General features: G+C 49.4%; 1 protein-coding gene across 1 annotated transcript in view; it reads right to left on the reverse strand.

The window, feature by feature from the left end:
* TRAPPC9 (trafficking protein particle complex subunit 9) overlaps nt 1-15,046 on the reverse strand; it is a 544,505-nt gene extending 529,459 nt beyond the window's left edge. The window contains exons 1-2 of the mRNA XM_072774632.1: nt 14,930-15,046; nt 6,329-6,922 (exon numbers count right to left, since the gene is read on the reverse strand). Coding sequence (XP_072630733.1) covers nt 6,329-6,912 — 584 coding nt within the window. The 5' untranslated portion in view covers nt 6,913-6,922; nt 14,930-15,046. The remainder of the gene's footprint in view (nt 1-6,328; nt 6,923-14,929) is intronic.
* Nucleotides 15,047-27,156: the final 12,110 nt, after the last annotated feature.

The raw sequence follows: 27,156 nt of genomic DNA on the forward strand, positions 1-27,156 counted from the left end.
TTCTGCACTTTGGGTCAGATATCCCTGCTGAGTTCCTAGAACATTCTCTCTTTTTTTTTTTTAAGATTTTATTTATTTATTCATGAGAGACACAGACTGAGAGAGAGAGAGCCAGAGACACACAGGCAGAGGGAGAAGCAGGCTCCATGCACCGGGAGCCCGATGTGGGATTCGATCCCGGGTCTCCAGGATCGTGCCCTGGGCCAAAGGCAGGCGCCAAACTGCTGCACCACCCAGGGATCCCCAGCTTCTGACATTTGTAAGCACCAAAAGGCAAGTACATTCTGCTTACTCTTCTGCATCCATCCCTCTCCCCTGGACACTCAACGGCATGTATGATGAATAAACAAATAAATGGATGGGTCTCAAAGGGATGAAGCTGGTCCTGTCCATTCCCAAGCCCCTCTTTCCGCAGAACAAAACCAAGACACACCTCTCCGAAAGGCCTCTCCCCACTGACACCCTTCACTGCCTCTCTCTGTTGTGAGTTTTTTAAAAACCAAGCTCCTCCAAAGCCCTGCAGGACAGGTCCTCTCCAGGGTCCTCCCAGTGGGAGCAGCCTCCCCCCTGAAGCCTGGGACATGGATGGCACAGGGCGGTCTCCTCATGCCCCTGCTCCACTAGCCTCCAGACCCCTGCCCAGGTGGCTCCTGCCACCTGAGCTGCTTTCCTGGCCACTTCACCCGGCTGATTCTCCTCCTATCTTCAGAACTCAATGCAGAGCCATCTGTCACCTGGAAATCACCCTCACAATGTCTCCTAGCTCTCGGCGGGGCTGCTCCCCAAACCCAACTGCACTGTTACTGTCTGGGTTTTGTCCACCCACCCCCCATTAAGACCATGACCTCTCTGAGAGCATTTGGGAAGAGGAGAAAGAGATGAGAAGAGAGAAGGGAGAAACAAAAAGCCAAACACAGCCCAAGTCCCAAATCCAAGGATGCTCACATGCATGTCACAAGCCACTGGACTTGACAGGGAAAAAAGTTCCACTGAACCACCGTGAATATATCTCACTCTGGTAGTAACGTAATATACCCTGTGGGACTCTGTACCTTCCTCTGACACACAACAATAGGAGAGAATGAATAGAACTTGAGGAATCGCACAACTCTGTGCACAGGAGACACGAGTCCTACAGCCAGCTCGCACAACTGCAGTGCCAGGGCTCCCCCAAAGCTGGACAGTGCCCAGCTCACTCTCCTGGCGTGCTCCCCATTCAACATCCACAAGCACACCTCCCTCCTGCAGCAGTGCCCAGGTCTACGCATACTGCCATTGTGCTGCGTGACACCAGCAGGTACCTTACCATTCCCCAGTCCCTTGCCCCCCTGAATCTGGCATTATTCCCTCTAATGGTAGGAGTCCCATGACACACCGCCTTATCCATCTCTGTATCCATCAGTGTAGCGCCTTACGCTTGGAAGGATCAAAAAAGAACTGCTTCCTCCAAAGTAACTACCAACGCACTCAAGAGGATTTTCTAAAGTTTTCTGGAGGAAGACTATTCCAGAACCATCCAACAATCCTTCCACATGTCAGCTGCTGCTCCCAATCTCCCAACACCTCTCCCAGAAGATTCCTACCCGATGTGCCTTCTGTTCCATGAGCAAGACAGACCAGAAAGCTGGGACTCCCATCCTCAGGCCACTGAGCCCTCCTACAAGGACCAGCAGGGCTCTATACCCCACCCCCAGGCGACCCTAGCTCCTGAGGAGGCTCACCTCCACCCTCCTGGGCAAGGACAGTCTTCCCAGGATGCAGATCCAGCACACCATTCCCTTCAGATTCCTTTAGTAGCTGCCCTGCCCACCAGCACTTTTAAGATAAACATGGCAGCTTCTAAAATCCCAAGCTCCTTAGAATGACGTACAAAACCTCCACCAGTGGGCTTTCCCCCAGCCCACCGGCCACAGCTCCAGCCCCTCCTCCAGGCCCAGTCTACACCCCCCTAAGTGAGCTCACCTGCATACTTGATTCTAGATACGAGCCACATACCAACACCTCCCAGCCTCTCTCTCCAGTCCACCCCTTCCCTGCGCTCCAGGCTTGTTAACCCATCTGCCTCTTTGAAACTGTCACCTGAGCATTGAAAAGGTGTCTAAAAAACACATCCAATGTTTACTCTAAATGCGACCCCCAGCAGGAAGCTCCCAGCCTTCCCCACCAGACAGCCCCAGCCACACATTCGGTTGTTCAAGTCAAAACCCTGAGTTTCTTACTTGATTTTCTCTTTTCCTCACCGCCCACCCACACCATAGTCAGGGACAAGCCTGGACATTCCTGTCCCTAAGTGAACCTCAACTTCATTCCACAGGACCTAGTGCAGGACACAGCTGACTCCCAATGAGCATGTGCTGAGTCACAGCCCCCTGAAGAGAGGGAGGTCTCTCCTGGCACCAGCCATTGAGGGAGGGAACCTGAGTCTCACAGGAGGCCCCAAAAGGGGTGCCAAGAAAAAGGGGCTTGTGGTTTTCCTAGAGTCTGAACTTTGAAGGGTCTGAGATCTAGAAGAGCTCCCGGGTAAGAGACACACCTGCCAGCAGTGAGCTGGTGAGCAGAGAGGAAGCCAGGCAGGTGACCCTATTCGCACACAGGGCCCCGAGGTCTCAGGAGAACAGGAAAGGCCCCAGCCCGGCCATCACACCCTCCCCGCCCTGCATCTCTGCAGGCTGGAAGTTCTAATTTCCTCTACTTGCTATACTTATCTCTGCTTTGTTCCCCCACCCTAGCATGTGAGGGAATCTTTGAGAAAGTCCAGCCTGTCTCACTTGAGACACAGTAAGTGAAGGAAGAAAGCGTTCACACGCGGACCAGAACAGTAAAGAAAGAACAAGGCCTCCCGGCCGGCATGGTAGTGCTGGCCAGATCCTCTCCCAAGTGGGAGCTGGGCCAGGGTGGAGGAGCTCGGTCAGCCAAAGGCTCTCCCTCTAGGGTTAAGTGTTGGAATTTCACTGCTGCAAACTAATGTCATGCCCGTCGGTGACAGACAGGAGCCCCAGCAGAAAGAAGCAGCTACCTCTCACCCACATGGGGTAAAAGGAAAGGCTGGCACAGGTGAGTGCCCACGCCACCGCTAAGGTGAACCACACATCCGTCTCTGTGTGCTTACTGGCTAAAGCAGAAAGAAAACTATGGTCGACTATAGAGCTCCTTGTGTCCGCAAGCTCCAAACGAACTAGCTCTCCAGAAGGCCATGTTTCCCTAAGACCTAGAAAAGTCACCCTCATAAAGGGGGCAAAAGACAGACTGTAAAGCAGCCTCTGCCCTTTCAAGAAGGACGGCTGCTAGTGAGGTTTAGAAAACAGCATGCTCCAGGGGAAAGCAAAAGGCCTCTGGTGGCCGCATCCTCTGACGGCACCCCTCTGTGGCCAGCACACTCCTGGGCCAGGAACCCCGGCACTGGCGGCCGCTGGGCTGCAAGCTCCGTCATGCACATCACACAGCGACAGCCAGGAAACACGTGCCCACTATATTCATTCCAAAGCCAGAGTCAAGCAAGGCGCTGCAGTCTTGGACTTTCCAGGTTAAGGGACCCCGTGAAAATATCCCTGTGCAGCCGCCGAAATCAATTAGCATCTCACGTCCTCCAAACGGAAAAGATTAATAAGGGCTCGTTTGTCACCAGATACTAAGAAACCAAACAAGTTCCCCAAAGCAAATATTTTAACAGATATCAAACATCAATGGGTTACGTGCTTAAAAAGAAAACAAGAAAGAAAAAGCAAAATATTTGTTAAATTAGAAAATAAAAAGATGATGGGGGTAATATATGGATCTAGGCAGCAGTAAGTTTTGGGTTTTTCAAGCGGTGAAGGCAGCAAGGAGGCAGCACACAGGGAAATCTAGCTACTTTAAAGGCGGTGTGTTCACAGCCTACCTTTTCAGACCCAACAACATACTCACAGGGCGGTATGATAGAAAAAAAAAAAAGGAAAGAAAAGAGGAACAAGCAAAAATTAGAAACACACAAGAACAAAAATAACTTTGACAGCTACAACACTGCATGATCAAAAATCTCCCGTGGGCTTTCAAGAGGCCCAGGGCACACATGAACGTTCCAGCAAAATAAGCCTGCACCTCGTGTTACGGGGAAGTGTGGGGCCTGCGGTGGCCAATCTGCCACAGGGCCTACGGACGTGGTCAGTGCGCCACCCAAACCTCAGCCTTCATCTAGACCATGTCCTTGTGAGCTGCGAATTACAGTCACATTTCAGGCTGGACAGCTGCAGGACAGAGATGGGCTCTGTTCCTGCACCAAACCATTGTTTTAAAAGTGAGAGCGCTCTAGAGTAGTAAAAGCAACAATGGACCAGCAGGGGTGACCGGAGAACGGATTTGGTCTGAAGTCACTGGCTTCAGTATGTCACACAAGTTCAAAAGCTGGCTGAGTGTGTACAGCAGGCCGAGAACAGAAAGGACCGACCAGGGGGCAGATGGATCCACCGCTGCGTTTCCGGTGGCTGGAGCCCTGCCCGGCACACGGCAGCTCTCAATAAACTCTCGTTCGTGTTATCGCCCGGCACGGGCCGGCACACTGTCCCGTCAGTCTTGTTACTCCTGCCAAATTGTGAGCATAGATTTCAAACGGCAAAAACAGGCTGGCATTCTCTGATGGGTCTGCAACCTCAAAGTCAAGAAGTCAATGACCAAAAAAATGTCACTGGTGCCTCATGTAGCAAAGAGGTTGGAGAGGGGTTCCCACCGCTTCCAAGGCTTCAGCCACGCACCCAATGGTCTGTGCAGCAAGGACAGGCCAGTTCCTGCCCACGCCATAGGCCGGAGTGGCTTGGGAGTGCGGGGAAGGTGCACACGGTCTGGCCCCATGTGGTAAGGGAGGGTCACCGGGTGCCACCCCACTGCAGACTGGCCTGGAGAGGGCCTAGTGTGAGGCACTGCTCGGGCCCCTTGCAGCTGCCCAGGTTCCTGGGCCTCGCCACCCCAACCCCAAGGTGTAACGGGCGAGGTTTGGATCACAGATGCAATGTGCCCTTTCCTTGGCCACATAGACACGTCTATGTCTGCTGAGGAAACGAAAACCAGCGCGAACCCTGCAGAGCAGTGCAGGCAAGTGGGACTGAGGCCACTCCGTGCTTCCCCCTCACAGGGCTGGCCCCGGCCTATTTTCCTCAGTTCTGTGACGTCTCTTCCAACTTACCAACAAATGGAAAGTCAGTGTTGAACCTTAGGTAAACTCAAGAAACGTGCTGAGCACCTACTCGGCGGTGGGCACTCTGCCAGCACGACACTAGGTCACTCAGTTATCACCTACAAGGCCCTCATCCACATCCTACGGGAGGGGAAGGGGGGACACGGTGTCCAAGGCCAGGAAGCCCATGCTCTCCCTCACCACAGGGGACCTCCTCCAGGCACAACATCACCGTCCTCCTCTGTGCACGGACGCCACGATGGCCACAATATGGGAGGCAGAGCAGGGAGCAGGGAGGGCCAGCTGTGGCTCTGTGCAAAGTTCAGCGGCCGACTTAATCTCAGGAAATGTGAGGCCTGACCTTCCTCTGCTCTGCCCAACACCTCCTGTGACAGAGGATATAAACACTGTCGTGTGCACAAGGAGCTCTTTGGGAAGCCCCTGGGAGCATCTCTGACACCCTGATGCTCTCCTTGGCTGACTGTAAGCCAGGAATCCAACACTGTCCCTATCAGGTAGGAAGAAGGCCTGACCCGTGCACAGCCAGCCCGGGAGGCAGGGGCTCCACTTGGTTCCCAGCTAAGCTAGTTCCTGGTTCGGCTGCTGTTCCAGGCTCAGCACCTCACCTACACATCCAAGGGATGAGACTGAATAAAAGTTTCAAACTGTGCACTAGGGCAGTGCCATGCAACAGGAATGAAATGTGAGCCATGTAAATAAAGTTTCCTAGTTGCCACAACTTAAAAAGTAAAGAACTGAAACTGATTTTAGTATTTAACCTAACATATGTAAAATAATATTACTTTGACACTATAAAGATTAACAAGGTATTTTCTTTCTTTTTTCCACACTAAGTCTTAATATCTTATATGCATTTTACTTACAGTGTCTCAGCTCAGACCAGCCAGCTCTCTGGTGCTCAAGAGCCACAAGTGGCTACCGCACTGGACAGCAGCTCAAGGGGTCCCACAAGCAGGGCCAGCTCAAACAGGGAAGTAAGTACACATGACAACCCTAAAAGGACTGCCTTTAACCAAGGGCTGTCCTGTTTTTAAAAGTCTGAAAACTACGGACTGCACCTGTCTACCCCTTGTTGCAATAAAATTCTCCCACCTGCTTACCTCTTCTTGTTGTCAGGAAGCAACCCAAGCACGAAGCCTCTGGGCCTCTAGGTAAACTTACCTACTGTCTGTGTCCAGTCCTACGAAGTCCTTTTTCTCAAACGGGACACAGAGAAGGGGGATCTTATCTCCGGACTTGTCTGTGGCCCTGTCCAAACGCTTGGACTCGAGCACGATGAAGAGCGATTCGATGAAGTCCTCGATCCTCTTCTCCACCGTCTGGCAGTCCTCGTAGTTGGGGTAGAAGGCCACATCGGTACGCGGCTGCTCGGCGATCTCTCCCTGCAGCCCAAAGACAAAAAGCCGGGAGTCGTAGAGTGTGGAGCCATAGATCTCCTTCTGCACGTGGAACTTCTCAAAAGTCTGCGGCCAGTCCTTGGCCGAGAAGCAGTCTGTGATGGTGATGAGGCCCACAACTTTGCGATGGGTCTGGAAGTCGCCCCACTCATTGTTCTCCGGAGGGTAGTGATGCCTGTAACGGATGTAGAGCACCCGCTGGGAGTCCCGCACACTGATCTGGCTCACGGAGGAGATTCTCTTGTAGATCTTGAAGAAGTTCTCTTCTGAGACGATGCCCACAGGCTGCACTACCACGAGGAGAGTCTGGTGGTCCTCAGCACACTGCATGTAGTCAGGGACACTCATCTTGAAGACTCTGCCAAAGAGAAAAAGGCTGTTGGCCCACTTTGGGTATTGGGAGGTTCTGACACGAACCACCCAGGAGGCAGGGTGAGCCCCACACAGGGCCCTGGGCTACCATTTGTCCCTGGAGTTCTGTGTTTAGCCCCCACAGCTCTTCCCGAAATACCACAGCTCCTGCAGAAAAGGGGTGTCTCTGGCTTTCTATTTCCAACATGTGGCCAGGTACTGGTGGAGAGCCAGTGCTCAAAAGCGTTCAGTGAACGAATGCCCCGCTCCCTCATCCCCTCAGCAGGACACACTGAAGAGAACCAGAGTGGACCCAGATCTGGATCTAACCTCCAATCTACCCAGGACGTAAATGGTTTATATATGGATTACCTCACTTAAACCTTTCTGTAACACCACCTCAACTTTACTGAAGAAGAACCTGAGGCCAAGAGAGGTTTATTCCTGGTCAGAATCAGAGAGGCCCCGTCAGACGAAATGTTCAGGCCCAAGCCTCGCCATGGCACTCTGGCCCTGAAGGATGACGCCAGGCCACTCCACTGTTCCCAGCAGCCATCCTCTGAACAGTGTCTTCTACACCACCTCAGGAAGAACCCACGTTAGTGTTCAACAGAGGGATGGCTGTCCCTAGCAGAGTTGGGACTGAAGGCGGAGATTTAAGGTTTTGTGTTTCTCAAGGGGAGACACAGCTTTAAAAGCAACTGCAGAACACTTTTATCTGGTCCAGGCCTTCAGTGCACAGAGATGGAAAGGGGGGCCCGGGGCAGCTGAGGGGAGGCCTCATGAGCAAGGACTGTCTCCCAGCAGCACAGCAAGCTCTGGGCACTGCTGACGGACAAGGCATCCGTGAGGCCCAGGAGAACAAGTGCAGAAAGAAAAGACAGAGGACAAGCATACAAGGCCTTCCCTCTACAGTGCAATAAGGTTTCATCAACTTATTCAATATGTTTGCACTCAAAGCTAAGGTAGGCTCTATCAAGGTGTCATGGGTACAGAAGTTGGGAATTTTGAGTCATAATGGAAATTCCAACCTGCACTATGGCTTTCCCTGTTCACACATGTGCTCCATGGGCACTCTGTGCCAGGCACGATACAAGCCATGAGTTCTCCCAACCACAGATCTTTATTAAACACATGCACACATCATACCTAGGTGCACCGAAGAAAAGCCATCTATAGATAAGATCGAATTAATGAAATTTAAAGCAGCCGAGCAGCACACATTATTTGCAAAAAGCTCCTGCTCTCTCGTTAGCAATAGGTGGCAGAGAACTGACCGCAGGCACCAAGTCTATCGAGTTGGTTCTCTCCCTGGCTGTCATTCTGTGTGACCATAAGTGAGTCACACAGTTTCACTGAGGTTTTCTCTTTTGTGAAAGAGAAATTAGCAATGTATAAAACCTCATTGTTCACATACCCAACATCTAATGAGGACTTCCCATGTGCCAGGCTCTGTGCAGATGAAAAGACAGCGTCCCAGGTATACTCACGAGTAGAAAGAGAAGAAAGATGTTAATTCTCCCCAGTTTGATATATAGATTCAAAGTTACTCTGGATTAGACTTCCTACCAGGGGCAGCCCGGGTGGCTCAGCAGTTTAGCGCCACCTTTGGTCCAGGGCCTGATCCTGGAGACCCGGGACCAAGTCCCACGTCAGGCTCCCTGCCTGGAGCCTGCTTCTCCCTCTGTCTGTGTCTCTGCCTCTCTCTCTTTCTCTCTCTTTTTCTGTCTCTCATGAATAAATAAATAAAATCTTTTAAAAAAAAAAAAAAAAGACTTCCTACCAGATTTTTGGTGGAATATAACAAATTAACTTACAGTCAAGAATAGCCAAGAAACTTCAAAACTTCTGAAGAACCACCCCTGATGAAGGGCATCCCCAACCCCAACAAAAGCAAGACCAGATACAACTGCTACTGCTAACAAGATACAGGGTTTCTTGTGGGGATGATGAAATGTTCCAACACCATGGTAATGGCGGCACAGTTCTGTGAATACACTAAAAACCACTAAATTGTAGACTCCAATGGATGAAGTGTATGATATATGAATTATATCTCAGTACATTTGTGTGGAGGGAAAGACCAAATAAAAAGCTACAACCAGCACAGTACAGACACAGGGATGTTAAAAAAAAATGCAATCCCGCCGAGAACTTGACCCACACATACATGACAATTTGAAATACAGCAGAGGTGCCACTGTCAGGTGGTAGGAAAGGACAGACTCTCCGACAAATAACAGTAAGACGATGAGTAATCTGTGAGTAGGAAAAAGACACATTGTCCAATCAGAAAATGGGCAAAATGCTCAAAGCAGCATCTTTGAAGATAAAACTCAAATAGCCAAGACATGTACATAAGGATGGCCCACCTCGATGGCAACCAGGAAAAAGCAAATTAAAGCCACAGTGACAGACCATTTCACATCCAAAATAAACTGACAAAATAAAAACTGTACTGTGGTAAATACACACGGACTTATCCTTTTTAAGGGCACAGTTCTACAGCAGTAAGGACATTCACACTGCTGTGCCACCACCTCCAAGAGTTCTCCACATCCTCGGCCTGACACTCTGTACTCGGGAAACACCTGCGCTCCCCGGCCCCTGGCAGCCACCATTCTGACTTTGTCTCTACAAATTTAACTGCTCGAGGGCCCTCATGTAAGTGGAATCACACACTCTTTGAGTCCTTTGGGGACTAGCTTACTTCTCTTAGCAGAATGTCTTCCAGGTTCATCCATGTTGTAGCAGTGCATCAGAATTTCCTTCTGTTTCAATGCTTATATCCCATTGTATAGATACACTATTTATTTATTCATTCATCAAAGGTCATTGGGTTGCTTCTAGCTTGGGGCTCCTGTGAATGATGCTACTACATAGACAGAACATTTTAAGTATGAAAAACACCAAGTGTGAGACACCTGGGTGGCTCAGTGGTTGAGCATCTGCCTTTGGCTCAGGGTGTGACCCCGGGTCGCAGGATGAGTCCCGCATCGGGCTTCCTGCAGGGAGCCTGCTTCTCCCTCTGCCTGTGTCTCTGCCTCTGTGTGTGTGTCTTTCATAAATAAATAAAACCTGGGGCAGCCTGGGTGGCTCAGTGGTTGAGCACCACCTTCAGCCCAGGGCATGATCCTGGAGACCTAGGATCGAGTCCCATGTCAGGCTCCCTGCATGGAGCCAGATTCTCCCTCTGCCTGTGTCTCTACCTCTCTCTCTCTGTTTCAAATAAATAAATAAATAAATAAATAAATAAATAAATAAATAAATAAAATCTTTAAAAAAAAAGAGAGAGAGAGAAAGAAAGACGCCAAGTGCTCACAAAGGTGTAGGTCAGAAATAATTCTCCTATATGACAGCGGGCATACGGACTGGCGCATCCTGGGCCCCGGAATTTCCCTCATAGAGCGACTCTGGCATATGGATGGCAGAAAACATAAACAAAGGATGCTAGAAGCCAGAACTAGAGACAACACAAATGTCCACCGTCAGAAGAGTGGATAAACATATCGTAGTCTTTTAATGCAATGAAAGCTTACAGAGCCGTGAACATGAATGGCCCAGAACGACACTGCAGAATCGCGGCTAAATCTCAACACTGTGATGGGCAAATAAAGTAGGTCGTGGATTAAGACAAGCAGCACAATCCTGTTTACATAAAATTCAGAAACAGCCAACACTACACAACGTACTGTTTAGGGATATTTACACACAATGTAAAGCTATAAATAAAAATAAATTTGGGTGGCAGAGAGGAGCGTAACTCAGGAGAGAGACAGCAGGCTTTGGAAGTGAAGCTGGATGGCAGACACGAAGGCATTTGTTTAGCCATTCTTTCAACTATATATAAACAGCACATACACCTTTGCTGTAGTCTAGATTTCAAAATCTTTCAAGAATTAGGGGTGCCTGGATGGCTCAGTCAGTTGGGCATCTGTCTTTGGCTTGGGTCCTAATCTCGAGGTCCTGGGACTGAGCTGGGTGTCGGACCCCCTGCTCAGTAGGGAGCCTGCTTCTTCCCTTCCTTTTGTGTGCTCTCTCTCTCTCATGCTCTCTCAAATAAATAAAACTTTAAAAAAATTTTTTTTCAAGAGTTAAAAAAGGGAGGCACCTGGGTAGCTTGGAAGTGAAGCACTTGCCTTGGGCTCAGGTCATGATCTCAGGGTCCTGGGATTGAGCCTCACATCGGGCTCCCTGTTCAGCAGGGAGTCTGCTTCTCTCTCTCTCTGCCCTTCACTCCGCCCTCATGCTCTCTCACTGTCTCGCTCTCTCTCAAATAAATAAAATCTTTTTTAAAAAATTGTTTTCAACAGTTAAAAAAGGGAGAAGGTCCAACTTCAAGGAGCTCACAGCCTGGTTGTCAGCATTCAACTAGTTTTAGAGCCCAGACTCTGCCCCTGGCCTCAGCCTGCAGGTTACACTGCTGCTCCTGCAAATACCTTCCTCTATGAGCAAGAAAACAGAGGTAAAAGACGCAAGTGTATCTCAGATGCAGCTCCACCTGAAGATAGGTGACAGCGGGTCCTGGGCACAGGTCTCAGGACAGGTGCTCAGTTTCTTTAGTTTGAAGTAATGAGAAAAAGTACAACAATGCATGAGCTCCTCATAAGACTAAACTTAGGTAAATTTGGGAAGTTCTTTATAAATATTAACTACTATTGTAATTTGTGTTTAGGTAATAAACTTCCACATTTTTTGGCATTAAAACATTCTTGCTTTTATGAAATGCTGGTGAGAGGAGATGGTGGTGATTTTCCCATTGCCCTGTCTCAGCAAAAATTAAAACTGACATCCCTATTATTGATCCTCCAATTTCTGGAATTTGCTAATCTATGAAATCCAAACAACCAACTCACGTTGGACTAAATGATCCCTCTGGGTCTCTTCCAGTCCTGACTGGGCACTAAAAGGACTCCAGCAATCAAATCCATGCCACGGGTCAATAAACCTTACAACCTCAAGCAAGAGTTTTCCCTGAAGCAGGTCAGTATCATAAACTTCTTATTGAATTTGCCCCAAATTCAAAATATGCATCTTACACAGGAGAACATCATGTGAGGTAGAAAGAGGAAACTCATCCTAATATGTATCCTAGTTAGATTTCCCATCAATCCTAAGAAATGAGTATCACTATCTTCAGTCGTAGATGAAATAAGGCTCAGTCATTCTGTTTAAGGTCTCCTTTTTGGTAGGTGATGAACTGGAGCCAGGCGCCAGAGTCCATGCTTTTCCACTGGTTTCTTCAAGGGAGAAGCTGACAAAAATAAGACCTGGCACTGAACCAGTTCTAGTGTCTGAGACAATACAAATATTAAGTATCCAATAGTCCAATACAAATATTAAACATCAAAAATAGGAGCGCCTCAGTGGCTCAGTCAGTTAAGTGTCTGCCTTAGGCTCAGGTCATGATCTGAGGGTCCTGGGATAGAGCCCCACATCGGACTCCCCGCTCAGTGGGGAGTCTGCTGCTCTTTCTCCCTCCCCCTCATGCTTGCTTGCCCTCCTTCCTCTCAAATAAATGAATAAAATCCTTTAAAAAAAATCAAAAATGGGGCAGCCCCAGTGGCCCAGCGCTTTAGCGCCGCCTTCGGCCCAGGGTGTGATCCTAGAGACCCGGGATTGGGTCCCACGTCGGGCTCCCTGCATGGAGCTTGCTTCTCCCTCTGCCTGTGTCTCTGCCTCTCCTTCTCATGAATAAATAAAATCTTAAAAAAAAAATCAAAAATGTATTTCTTCAACATAGTAGCTCCCCCAAACGTTAAACACAGAGCTACCATAACAATGGCAAATCTACTCCTAGGTACACACCAAAGAGACTTGAAAACACGTGTCCATGCAAAAATTTGTCCACAATGTCCACAGCAGCATTACTCACTCTTAACAGTCAAAGAGTGGAAACAATACCACTACCCATCAACTAGTGAATGAATTAAAAAAAAGCCTATCCAACAAGAGAACATTGCTCAGCCATAAAAGGGAACAAAGTACTGATACTATGACAACATGGACGTGTCTTGGAAACGTGATGCTCAGTGAAAGAAGCTAATCATGATGGCAGCCCTGGTGGCTCAGCGGTTTAGCGCCGCCTTCAGCCCAGGGCCTGATCCCAGGGTCCCGGGATCGAGTCCCATGTCGGACTCCCCGCATGGGGCCTGCTTCTGTCTCTGCCTCTCTCTCTCTCTCTCTCTCTGTGTGTGTCTCCCATAAATAAATAAAATCTTTAAAAAAAAAAAAGTATTAAAAAAAAAGCTAATCATGAAAGGCCACATAGGGTAGGATCTGCATAGGAAACACCCACCACATGCAAATCTCTGGAGACAGAACATAAATGAGTGGCTGCCAGGGGCTGCAGGACAGGAGACTAAGAAGTGACGGCCAAGGAGTATGGACTTTCTTCCTGAAGTGATAAAAATGTTCTGGGACCATGATGGCTGCTCAGTGGTGAATATACTAAAATAAAACCACAGCACTGTCCGCTCCACATGGGTGGGTTTTGTAATACAGGAACCATATCTCCATCAACCAGTTATTATTTTTTTTAAAGTTCTTTTTTTTTTAAGATTTTATTTATTTATTTGTGAGAGACACAGAGAGAGGCAGAGACCCAGGCAGAGGGAGAAGCAGGCTCCCTGCAGGGAGGCCCAGGCGGGGGACTCACTCGATCCCGGGTCTCCAGGGTCACGCCCTGGGCCCAAGGCAGAGGCTCAATCTCTGAGCCACCCAGGAATCAACAGCAGTTATTTTTTAAAATATTCCTTGAGGGATCCCTGGGTGGAGCAGCGGTTTGGTGCCTGCCTTTGGCCCGGGGAGCGATCCTGGAGACCCAGGATCGAATCCCAAGTCGGGCTCCCGGTGCATGGAGCCTGCTTCTCCCTCTGCCTGTGTCTCTGCCTCTCTCTCTCTCTCTCTGTGAGAAAGAAAGGAAAGAAAGGAAAGAAAGGAAAGAAAGAAAGAAAGAAAGAAAGAAAGAAAGAAAGAAAGAAAGAAAGAAAGAAAGAAAGAAAGAAAAGAAAGAAGAGTTCAGCTCCACTTCATCTTCAAGATGGAGAGTTTAAAAAAAAATAAAATAAAATAAAATAAAATAAAATAAAATAAAATAAATAAAATAAAATATTCCTTGAACGATCGTTTTTCCCTCTGCCACACAATTTCAGAACCAACATAACCTTGCGAGAGATCCTTAGTTAACAAGGCAATCTTCCCGGGGGGCCCCCAACATCACGCCTGGGGTGCTGCTGTTCTCATGTTCACAGACACTAGCTGGGCTGGACGAGGAAGTGGCTGCAACTATTGCTCAAAAATTGACAGAGGGGATCCGCGGGTGGCTCAGCGGGTTCGGCGCCCGCCTCCGGCCCAAGGCGTGACCCCGGGGTCCTGGGATCGAGTCCGGGCTCCCTCATGGAGCCTGCTTCTCCCTCTGCCTGGGTCTCGTCCTCTCTCTGTCTCATGAATAAATAAATAAAATCTTAAAAAAAAAAATTGACAGTGACCAGTTTCAGCTGGGGGGTGGGGGGGGTGCAGACGTCACAGCCCCTGCCTTCAGCTCCTCCTGCGCTAGAGCAGCCCAGCTTGCAACATTTTGATCCCTGTGTCTATAAAAACACGTGAACTCCACGGGCACCCTCTGGGAGCCTGCAAAGCGCGGGCGGGAGGCATTTCCGGGGGAGCCCACCTGCAGCCCCCAGGGCGGGGCGCGGCAGGTGACCCCGGGGCTCCCCGCGGGGGCGGCGAGGACGCGGACGGGACGGTCGCCCCGGGCCGCCCCCGCGGGGAGACCCGTGCCCGCCGGGGGTCGCGCGACCCCACGCGACCCCGCGCGACCCGGGGAGGGGGAGGGGCGGGGAGCAGGGCCGGGCCCCAGGGCGCAGGTGCGGCGCGGCGCGGCGCGGGCAGGTGCGAGGCGGACCCCGGCCCCGGCAGGTGCGGGCTGACGCGCCGCCACGCGCGGGCAGCGCCCCCCGCAGCCCGCCGGCCCCCGGCCCCCGGCCCCGAGCCCCCCCCACCTCGCACTTACACAGCCGGCGGCCCGGGCCCGGAGCGGGAGCCAACGGCCGGAGGGGCGGCGGGGCCGAGCAGCCCGGGCGGCCGCTCCCCCTGCTCGGAGCTGGCGCTTCCGACCGGCGGCCGCGCCGGCACCCTCCTGCGCATGCTCGGGGCCGGGCCGGGCCGGCGCTCCGCTCCGGGTTTTGCGGGGGATCGCGGGGTAGGCGGGGCGGGGGAGGGGCCTGGAGGCGCGCGGCTCAAACTTCAGCCCCTCCGCAGTCGGGGGCAGTGGGGGTGCCCCGGGCCGCCGCCCCCGCACCCTGCACCCTGCACCCTGCACCCTGCACCCTGCACCCTGCAGCCCCGGCGAAGACCGAGCAGCCTCAGCCGTGGTCGCTAAGGCTCAGAACCGCCCGCCGGCTGAGTTCGTGGCCCTCGTGCAGGCCAGGCGGGCCCCCGGGCGTGCTCCCTGCGCGGGAGGGTCCTCCCGAGGGTGCAGCCACACCCAGCCTGCGGGGCCCCAGCCGCCTGCTGTTCCCCGGGGCCGAAGCCACTGCGAGATTTAAACTCCATCTTTGGGGGGCGGCCCGGGTGGCTCAGCGGCTTAGCGCCGCCCTCAGTCCGGGGCGTGATCCCGGAGATCCGGGATCAAGTCCCACGTCGGGCTCCCTGCATTGGGCCTGCCTGTGTTTCTGCCTCTCTGCCTCTCTCTCTCTCTCTCTCTCTCTCTCTCTCTCTCGTCTCAATAAATAAAATCTTTAAAAATAAACTTCGTCATTGTTAAAAATGAATACACAAAATGGAATCTGCATACCTCCCTGAGGGCACGTTTGGAAAGATGCACAAGACTGTTGGTAACAGTGTCATCTCCAGAAAAGGTGGAGAGAACAGGATGGTGGAGGGAGATGCTCTTTGCCGGGTGTGTCTTTGTGTTCTGTCTGCATGTTTTACCACATGCATGTATTTCTTTTTTAAGATTTTATTTATTCATGACAGAGAGAGGCAGAGACACAGGGAGAGGGAGAGAAGCAGGCTCCATGCAGGGACTCGATCTTCGGTCTCCAGGATCACACCCCAGGCCCAAGGTGGTGCCAAACCGCTGGGCCACCGGGGCTGCCCTGTATTTCTTTTTTTTATTATTATTTTACTTTTTCTTTTTCTTTTTTCTTTTTCTTTTTTTTTTTTTTTTTTTGTATTTCTTTTTCAAATAAAAAATGTTTTTAGGGGTGCCTGGCTGGCTGGGTCAGTAGAGTATGCACCTCTTGCTCTCAGGGTCCTGAGTTCAAGCTCCACATTGAGCATGGAAGCTACTTTAAAAATTATAATTAGGGCAGCCCAGGTGGCTCAGCGGTTTAGCACCACCTTGGGCCCAGGGCCTGATCCTGGGGACCCGAAATCCAGTCCAGTGTCAGGCTCCCTGCATGGAGCCTGCTTCTCCCTCTGCCTCTCTCTCTCTCTCTCTCTCTCTCTCTCTCTCTCTCTGTGTCTCATGGATAAATAAATAAAAATAAATAAGAAGAAGAATTAATGTAATGGAAGACAAGAATCATACCTTCAGCAAATACAGCAGCCACGAAAAACCTGAGCCATCAGGTTTGCTTTAGGCCAGCAAGCATTTATTGACTCTTTGTGCCCAGCGCTGTCTTAGGACTTATTTTATTATTCATATGTTTCATAAAATAATAATATGCTAGCCCTCATCCCTGTCCAGGGGCAATAGAAAACCAATTGAGATTTTATTGAATTGTTTACCAAAAAGTAGGAATGAATTATAAGCAGAACACATAATCAGGGCAAAGCAGGTGAAGCAGATTTCCAGCACGCCAGAGAGCCAGGCAGGAAGTGTTCTCAACAAAGGCACTCAGATACAGAGGGGGAGTGCCTCCAAGACACCACAAAAAGATGTCTACAGTGGCTACTCCATGGCATTAAGAATGCAGGTTGACAGTTATAGAAAACAGACATTACAAGAGGCCAGCCTTGATGGAGGTCTGTGTGCCAGGAGCAGAGTTCCACTACTTAGCTCAGAGTCTTCTTAAGATCCATGCAAGGTAGCTATTCTAAGTGCTGAGGTCCAGAAAGGACACACCACTTGGCTGGAGTTGCACAAGTGGCTGGTCCTATTTAGAGATTCAAATCCAGGGCTGTCTGACTCCATGGCCTGTGCTCCTTCCATAGTCCCTCTCTGTTCTTATTCTATTTATAAATGGATAAGGCAAGCAATTTAGAAAGCAAGACTGAAAGCTGGCAAAGGGAAACATTGCTATTTTAGTACAGTGTTTCTCTGTTTACAGTGTACGCACTTACAGTAATTTATTTTATTGTTCCAGCAAATCTGTGAGAGAGAGGAGACTATTCTGCATTTTTACCTATGAGAGGACTGAAGCTCAGAGAAGGTAGGGGATGGCATTAAACTGATGCATGGGGGGTACCCAGGGCTATCTTTCTTCTGGAGTTATTCACCTGTCGTAGCTTTAACATTTCCTGAACATCTCATCTGAATGTTCAGAATTCAAAGCATATAGCAAACCTGCTCTCAAGGAGTTTGTAAACACTTTGAGTTGCATTGGAAGGAACCTCTAAAATGATCAGTTCCAACCTCACACCCATACCAGATCCCCTCCACAAAAGTCCTAGTGGGGGTGGAAAGTTCAATGATACAGAGCTCTATTAGAAAGTTCTCCAGTTGGGGCACCTGGATGGTTCAGTCAGTGGAGTACATGACTCTTGATCTTGGGGTCATGAGTTCAACCCCACATTGGGTGCAGAGATTTCATTAAAAAAAAAAATTTAAGGGAAGGAAAGAAAGAGTTTTCCAGTAAAATGAGGCAGAATCTGAGGTTTCCCTGAAACATGGAGTCCCAAAGACGAAAACCAATGCCCAAGAGACTTTGTGGAGTTGAAAATTATCACTGAAACATGAGTCAAAAGTACAGTCAAAGCACCCACCCCATCACTCACTGACTACATAATCCCAAAGTCTTCATCCATAAAATGAGGATGATCACTGCATGGCGCTGTCACCAGGATTAAGTAAAATAATGTACGAAAAAATATTTAGAGACACAGTGGGACAGATTAAATGAAGTTGCATTTTTAATGCTGTCATATGCTACTCCTATAGCTTTGGGAGAGGGTGATGATATATCTTGATTTACCTGGAACAAACCCGGTTTGTCTGTCGTCCTAAGTGTTCAGGTTGGGTGACATGATCACCTCACTTTGGGCAAAGTCCATCATCCCTCAGGATTTCAGATCCCCCAACAATATTTTTTTTTAAGATTTTATTTATTTATTCATGAGAGACACAGAGAGAGAGAGAGAGAGAGAGAGAGATAGGCAGGCTCCATGCAGGGAGCCCGATGTGGGACTCGATCCCAGGTCTTCGGGATCACATCCTGGGCTGAAGGTGGCACTAAACCACTAAGCCACCCAGGCTGCACCCCCCCCCCAACAATATTATATAGGTTTCCTTACTTCTTTCCGTATTGCAGGGCTCTCTTCTACCCTGCAGTCTGCTCAAATACTCGTCCGTAGCGCCATGTCTCACGTGGCTTTCTAGCTCCCAAGCTAAAAGGGAAGAGATTCATTGACTTGCCTACATATATTTAATACCACTGGAAACTGGCCACTTGAGCAGGTCCTTCACATCTACTCACTAAAAATAATACAATCATGGTAGCTATTTACCACGTGCAATGTGCTTGTCACAAATTTCTCATTTTTAATACAGGAACCTCGTAATAAAGTACATTGCTCTAACTCGAAGACACAAAGTAGTAAGATTCCCTTTTCATGAGTGTGGAACAGGTGAGAAACAACAGCGAATCAGACAATGGATATTTACGAGTCAGTTTTACTACCACCATGTTGCTTAGACATGGGTGCTTTGGATCCGGAGCCAACATTTAGGGTTTGGTTTATGAAATCCTTTCCCTTACAGTTATTCAGCCTCGGTTCCCCAGCTAAGAATGATTTTTTTTTAATTTTTTTAAAAGATCTTATTTATTTATTCATGAGAAACACAGAGAGGTAGAGACCTACAGAGACGCACACTCCCCTAGGGGAGCCGGATGCGGGACTCCATCTCAGGACCCCGGGATCACCACCTGAGCCAAGGGCAGATGCTCAACCGCTGAGCCCCCCAGGTGCCCCCCAGCTAAGAACGATCTCGGTCAGCACTGGACAACCGGAGGCCTGGCTCCCTGGGGGGCTCAGAGTCGCACGGGCCCAAGAGGGCCAGAGCCGGGGTCCACGCCAAGGTAACCCCTCCCGGGTCTCGGCAGTGATGCTAGTGGCTCGGGCACTGCGCGCTCGGCCGGGATCCCAGCTCGGGCCCCTCCTGAGGGTGCAGCTGCCGCCCTCGGGGACAGGAGCTCGGGGGGGGGGGGGGGGGGCAGGACCCTGCAGGAGGAGGGGGAGGCTCTCAGCTCCCCTTGCACGGGTGCACAGGAGAGGCGGTGAGGGCGCGCAGGAAGGAGGGAAGCCCCGCAGAGGGCCGGCCAGATCCGGACTCCCGGAGCCCGGCTCCCGCGTGGATCCCGGCGCCCAGCAGCAAGCCCTGACGCCACACACTCGGAGTGAATCAATCGGTTCTGTGAATGAACGAATGAATGAAACTGCAGAGCCAGCCCGAGGTTGACCGCGGCCCCCCCAGCGGGGCTGCTAACTGGCCAATCACCGCCTTCGCTGGCGCGCCACGCCCCCCACGGCCACGCCCCCAGCCCGCCCCTCCGCTCTCCCACCGGCTGCGCGGAAATCCCGGAGCAGCGGATTCCCCGGAGCGCGCGCCGGCGGGAGTGCGCATGCTCTAGATGTGGCGGCGGCTCCGCGTCCTTTAACCGCGGCGCGCAGGGGGCGGACTGCAAAGCGACTGGTCGGGCGACAGGAGCCAGGCCCCGCCTGCGGCCCCGGCCGCTCCTCCCAGCCAGCGGGGGACGGACGCTCCCGACGGGCCTCGCCACGGGCGGGGGCCCGGCGGCGAGCAGCCGGAAGTGACGCACGGGCGCGGAGGCCGCGGCTCCGCGCCCGTCGCCCTGGAAACGGAGCCCGCGCGTGCGCCCGGCTGCGTCGGCGGGGGGAGGGGGAGGGGGGAGGGGAGGGGGAGGGGCGCCCACCTGCGCCGCTGCGCTCCTGCCTGTACGGCTTCGCGCACTTCTTCTTTTTTTTTTTTATTTTTATTTTTATTTTTATTTTTATTTTTATTTTTATTTTTATTTTTTTTTTAAATCTGAATATGCAGTGACTTCTTTTGAAAGCCAGCTCTTCGCCCTCAACAGGCTTGCCCCGGGGGAAACCCCTAGGGGGTTAACTGGTTTTTTTTTTTTTTGGATTTTATTATTTGCTAAAAATGATTTTTTTTTTTTTTAAGATTTTATTTATTCATTGAGACAGAGAGGGGCAGGGACCCACGCAGAGGGAGAAGCAGGCTCCATGCAGGGAGCCCGATGCGGGACTCGCTCCCAGGACCCCGGGGTCACGACCTGGGCCCAAGGCAGGTCAACCTTGCTCAACCGCTGAGCCCCCAACCCCGGGCATCCCTGGGTTAACTTTCTTATGTAGCCTCAAAGTCACGGGAAACTGGCAGGAATGGAAAAAGGACTCCCGTAGCCTCGCTCTCCATAGTCACCAACCATCTACGTCTTTGCCAAATGCAATCTATCATTGTCTAGGTGCCCAGATGGAGGTATACAAGTATATCCCAGGTAGAAGTGTGTAAGGATATCCCAGCTGTGCAGGCTCACACGTTGCCATCAGATGTCCTGTTCCTTTACCTGGGACGGTTGTCTCAGCCTCTTTCATGACTCTCATACGTTGGAAGAATACAGGCCAGCTGTTTTCTAGAATATTCCTCCACTTGAGTGCGTCTCGTGCTGTCTCATGATTTTAAATTTTTGCGTTGTTTTGTTTTGTTTTGTTTTTTTCAAAACGCCACAGAAATGATGTAAGCTAAGCCCCCAGTGCTGTGCTATCTCTGGGCTCGTCTTGTTGGTTCATCCCATCCGGTTAACTTGGATCACTTGGCTCAGGTGGAGTCGGGTGTCTCTCCGCTGTAAATCCACGACTTTCCTTCTTCTGATTAATAAGTCATTTATGGAAAGATACTTGGAAATTACATAAGGAGCTTTCTTCCACCACACTCTCACCAAGGAATTTGACATCCGCAGGAATCTCAAGAATGATTACAGCACAGCCTAGTAATGACTTCGACTTACTGGTCAATATGTTTCAAACAATGCAAATGGTGCCGCTACCCCTGCTTGGGCACTCACTCTTGCTCTCATAAATAAATTTTTTTAATAAATAGAAACACTAAAAGGGGGGGGAGGCGTGTGCAAAAAAAGAACCACTATGTTAGTTTGACATTGAGATTATTCTTGTTCGTGCTAGCATCTACATCAGTGGCTGTCATATATTAGCAATAAGTTTTGGAATTGACAAAAATATCCCCAAACACACAGACACTACATACATCAAAACCGAAAAGTTATCAATGTGAACAGATAATACTTTAGTGTTCTCACCGATGCATGGTGGTCATTGTAGAACCAGAGAGATTTAAAGATCAATTTTAACATGCCCAAGTTAAGAAAATCATATTTTACATATTTTTAAAAGATTTGTATTTATTTGCTTATTAGACAGCATGAGCTGGGCGGGGTGGTTAGAGGGAGAGGCCTGCTCCCTGATGAGCAGGGAACCCAACTCTGGACTTGATCCCAGGACCCTGGGATCATGACCTGGACTGAAGGCAGACACTTCACCGACTGAGCCACCCAGGTGCCCCAAGAGGGAAAAAAGTGTTAAGGAAAAGAAAAATCCTGAGAAGGGGAAATATGAGTAACAATTCCATGTGTGGCCACCAGGTGGCGGAACAAGCTAAGTAGCTCCTGACAGAAAAAACCCAAACCTGGTCTGGCCTGAGTTACAATCTAATTGCCTTAAATTGCCTCCCCAAACCTTGGATTTTGCCAGCTTCTCAGGGGAGCCTGCGTTAGTCTCATGATTCTGGGCAAATTCAGAATAGACTGAGGCTAGGGAAGAATTCATGAGAGATTTAGCTGAATTGGCAGTGGCTCAATTTATATTATGTTACATGATACATTTTGTATTTTTTATGTTATGTATAAAATAATATGTAATAATTGGAAATATAAGCTGTATATTACATACCAAGTTATAATTCAAGACGTATTCTTTATACGTTTTGTGTGTCTTAAATATTACAACATTAAGACGCTTTTTTTTTAAAGATTTATTTATTTGTGAGAGAGAGAAATCAGGGAGCAAGGAGGGGCAGAGGAAGAGTGAGAGAGAGTGAGAATCCCACCCAGACTCGCACTGAGCATGGAGCCCAAGGTGGGCTCGATCCCAGGACCCTGAGATCATGACCCTGAGCAGAAGTCAAGAATCAGATGCCTAACTGACTACGCCACCTGAGTGCCCTAAGCATTAAGCCTAGTTTTTTTTTTAATATTTTATTTGTTTATTCATTAGAGACACAGAGAGGCAGAGACACAGGCAGAGGGAGAAGCAGGCGCCCTGTGGGGAGTCCGATGTGGGATTCGATCCCAGGACCCCAGGATCATGACCTGAGCCGAAGACAGATGCTCAACCACTGAGCCACCCGGGTGTCCTTAAGCCTAGTTTTTAAGGGAAAGACTGAAACTATTATGTGACAACTTGATACAGGATTTATCTGAATTATTCAAATAACACCAATCAGATTATTCAAAACACATGGATCAAGTGGAAGGGTATTTTTAACCTCAACTATCAATACCTTTGCCATTTTTTTTACTTGTTTCTTTAAAGCAGGGAAAGAGGATTCACATCACTTGTAGAAACAGCAGAATGGTGGTTATCAGGGCTGGGGTTTGGTGGAATTGCAGAGATGTTGGTCAAAGGGTACAAACATGCAATTAGGAAATGAATAAGTTGATTATAGTCAACAATACTGTATCATAAACTTCACGGTTGCTGAGAAACTAGATCATAAATGTTCCCACCACAAAAAAAGAAATGATAATTACAGGATGGGATGTGTTTGCTCACACAACAGTGGTAATCCTGTGGCAATATGTAGGTGTATCAGTTAACATATTGTACACTTTAAACTTACACAATGTGGGGATCCCTGGGTGGCGCAGCGGTTTGGCGCCTGCCTTCGGCCCAGGGCCTGATCCTGGAGACCCAGGATGGAGTCCCACATCAGGCTCCCGGTGCATGGGGCCTGCTTCTTCCTCTGCCTGTGTCTCTGCCTCTCTCTCTCTCTCTCTCTCTGTGACTATCATAAATAAATTTTTAAAAAATTAAAAAAAACTTACACAATGTTATATATCAATTATATCACAATAAAAAGAAAGAAAAGGAGGGGTCCCTGGCCGGCTCAGTCAGCAAAGCATGTGATTCTTGATATTGGGGTCATGAATTTGAGACCCACATTGGGAGCAGAGATTACTTTAAAAATAACTAAAAAGAGGGTTCAGATCAAACCGAATCAATGCTAATAGGATAAATCTAAATCATGCACCGCCTGACAGGATGCAGTAAAGAGAACACAGCATCATTTCTCTGATATTCCTGCCGAAGATGCACGACATGGATTTAACCATGAAGAAACAACACATAAGCTGAAATTAGGTACATTCCATGAAACAGCTGACCTGTGGTCTTCCAAAGCAAGTGTGGGGGTCATCTAACTCAAAAACAGACTGAGGAACCGTTCGAGAAAAATGAACAGACAGGATAACTAAAAGTCACACGTGATCCTGAACTGGATCATTTTGCTAAAAAAAAAAAAAAAAAAAAAAAAGGAAGAAGAAGAAAGAAAAAGGAATAGCTGGTGACGTGACTGGAGTCAGCCTGAGGATCAGATGATACTAATGTACCAGCAACAATGTCCTGATTTTGATGGTTGCGTTGTAGTCATGCGAGAGAATGTCCTTGTTTGCAGAAAACGCACAATGACCTCTTGAGGGGTGTTGGGACAACAGGTCAGCCATTTACACGAAAATGTTCAGTAATCAGTTCTCTGTACTTTGCTTGAAACTTAAGTTTGCAGTTACTGAGAAACCAATAAAAAAGAGAATTCCAAAGAAAGTCCAAGCAGTTAAAAATACACCACGATTTCCTGGCCTGACTCAGAGGTACTGAATGAGAACACCAGAGGTGCGGCCTCAAAATGTGTATTTTTAAAAGCATAGTCAGGTTTGGAAAGCAACTAGTTCCAGGGCCTGAGAAAAGGAAGAACAGCCTGTACGTGCAGACCAATTTCCATCCATCATCTTTTCATCGAGACCATCACTGGGGCAGTGTAAGAAATGTGTTCCGTACAAGTTGCCTGGTTCATTTAAGCTGCCGGAGGCCCCCGTGAGGGAGGACTGCTGGGAGCCCCAGCCTGGTCCAAAGCTCTTTGCTTTGACCATTAAGACACAGCCTCAAGTGATAGGCACTGTGGCTTTTGGGGGGGTGGTGGTCTGGGGGGCCTCCTTCCCCTCCTCCACAATCCCCGGGGGAAATGCTGTCGCTCTGCTTTGCTCAGCACAAGGATGGCTGCTTCTTTTCTTTCCTGCCTGGACCCAAATGCTTCTCGTACGTGGGCCTTAAGTACTCATACGACCGCTAAAAGTTACTTGGGGGAGCCCCAGGGGAGCCACCTCCCGTAGGACCCTTACAGGGCCTTCAAAAACTGTGCTCTTCGAATGGGTGAGTTGTGTGCCTTGTGACTTATATCTCAATAAAGTCGTTTAAAAAAATTGCTCCCTGTCTATACCAGTCCAGCCTTCCGCCTGACCACCCACCCTCTCACCATGGTTCAGTTCTCTGAAACATGGGGCAGCCCCGGTGGCACAGTGGTTTAGTGCCACCTGCAGCCCTGGGTGTGATCCTGGAGACCCGGGATCGAGTCCCATTTCGGGCTCCTTGCATGGAGCCTGCTTCTCCCTCTGCCTGCCTCTGTGTGTGTGTGTATGTGTCTCTCATGAATGAATAAATAAATAAAATATTAAAAAAAAAGAAACGTCATTCCTCTCATTCCTCCCACACCTCTGAGGTCTCGTAGATGCTGTTCTTTTTCTTCCCTACGATGCCCACTAGGCAAATTCCTACTCATTCTTCCTTTAAAAAAAAATATTTTATTTATTTATTCATTAGAGACATAGAGAGAGGCAGAGACACAGGCAGAGGGAGAAGCAGGCTCCCTGCGGGGAGCCCGATGCGGGACTCGATCCCAGGACCCCGGGATCATGCCCTGAGCCGAAGGCCGACACTCAAAGGCCAACACTCAACTCCTGAGCCACCTAGGCACCCACCCTCCTCTCCCAATCTGAACGAGTCCCTTGTCCTCCCTCTGCAGCTGCCCTGACTTCCTAAGCACGGGAAGTTCTCTGGCCTCAGGGCTCCCTCCACCCTGCTCTGTCTCTGTTGGAAGACCTCCCACCCCGTTCGTCTCTGGCACAGGGACCAGGATGGGATGGGGACGGGCTCCAGGGGAAGGTTGTTTCATGCATAAACCACATGATGTTGGAATATGGGCCGTAACCCAGGGAGAACAGGCTTGAATCAGAAACCTGGGCCAGCCAGGATAACATAAAGACCCCAGGGGCTAAGGGATAAAGTAGCAGGTTACAGACAAGGCAGTCATTCATGTAAAGCTCACCTGCTTTATCAGGTTGAACTAATAACGGCTCCCATTTATTGAGCACTTAAAACACGACAGACACTTCTAAGAACTCTATGCATCATCTCATTGTTTTAAGGGACTCAGTTTCCCCCATCGAGAATCCCAATGTCCGCATGCACTCACTCTTTCATAAAATTGATTTCTCTTAGCTTACCTCTGGGTGGACAGACAGACTCTCGACCTGCACCTCAGGGAGAGTCTGGAAGAGCAAAGAGAGAAGCCGTGGGTGATGCCATAAGTGGAGGTGACACTTCTTCGTGGCAAAGTCCCATGCCTTAGCTCCGCATCTGTCTCACGACTATGTAAAAGTTTAACTTTCAAAAAGTGAAGGGACGCCTGGGTGGCTCAGTGGTGGGGCATCTGCCTTCAGCTCAGGGCGTGATCCCGAGGCCCTGGGATGGAGTCCTCATCAGGCCCTCTGCAGGGAGCCTGCTTCTCCCTCTGCCTGTGTCTCTGCGTCTCTCATGAATAAATAAAATATTTTTAAAAAGAATACATAAATAAAATCTTTAAAAAGAAAGAAAGAAAACTGGGAAGGGGAAAAACCCTGTGTTCAGACATTGGGCAGCAGGCATCGCGGGCAGCTCCCTGACAAAGGAGGAAGCAGGTGCTCTGTGTGGTCACCCACCGCCTGCCTGGAGCGCATGCCCACCCCACAGCCCAGAGACAGGTAAGTAACCCAAAGACCACGCCTTACTATGTCGAGGAGACAGCCTGGAAAGGTGAGAGCTGGGAGACCGAGCCCCAAATTGCCTATGAGTCCCTGGGCTCAGCCCCCAGGTGTCCTTGTGTCCATCTCCCCTTACTGGATCCTGGTCTGGGGCGCTGTCCATCAACCCCCCAAAAACATTCTGGGTGCCGGTGACAGTCTCACCTGGAAGACTAAATGATTTCATTTATACGAGACTCTGGAAAAGACTAATCTAATCTACTATGACAGAAGGACCCCGCCCCTGTTGCCTGGGGCCCAGACTGGAGTTGACTGGAAAGGGGCCCAGGGACTTTTCGGGTTGATGGAAATACCTGTACTTTGTGCCGGTGGCTCTGCAGGTGTGCACATTTACCAAATCTCATTGAATCCTACAGGTACATTTTATTCTATGTACCAAGGTCAATTCAATAAAGTTGATAACAAAAATACAAAATGAAACTGTATCAAACTTAGGTGACCGGCAAAGGAAATAGCAGGCTAATAAAGGTGTTTCAAAAAAAAAAAAAAAGAAAAGAAAAAGAAAGGAAGGATATGAGAGAGAGAAGCAAATATATGCCCCCAGGAAGAAATACTACAGAAACAAGACGGCAAAACGATTGCAAAACAAAACTGTAAGCTTTGGGTTGTCATCTTCCCACTTGCATCTCTATGAGACAACATCCGTTTGCCTTGCTGTAACTCAAGAATCCTGCATCTCAAAAAAAAAAAAAAAAAAAGAATCCTGCATCTCTACCAGTTTTCTAGAATTGAATGCCTGCCCTTAGAACATTATTAAAGCCCCAAATTTCACCCCATGACTAACCCTACACAATGCTCAGCAGGACTCTGAAAGAGCAAATGGTAAACTCTCTGTCTCATTTCT

The sequence above is a fragment of the Canis lupus genome, chromosome 14, assembly GCF_048164855.1.
Source record: "Canis lupus baileyi chromosome 14, mCanLup2.hap1, whole genome shotgun sequence".
Classification (NCBI taxonomy): Eukaryota; Metazoa; Chordata; class Mammalia; order Carnivora; family Canidae; genus Canis; species Canis lupus.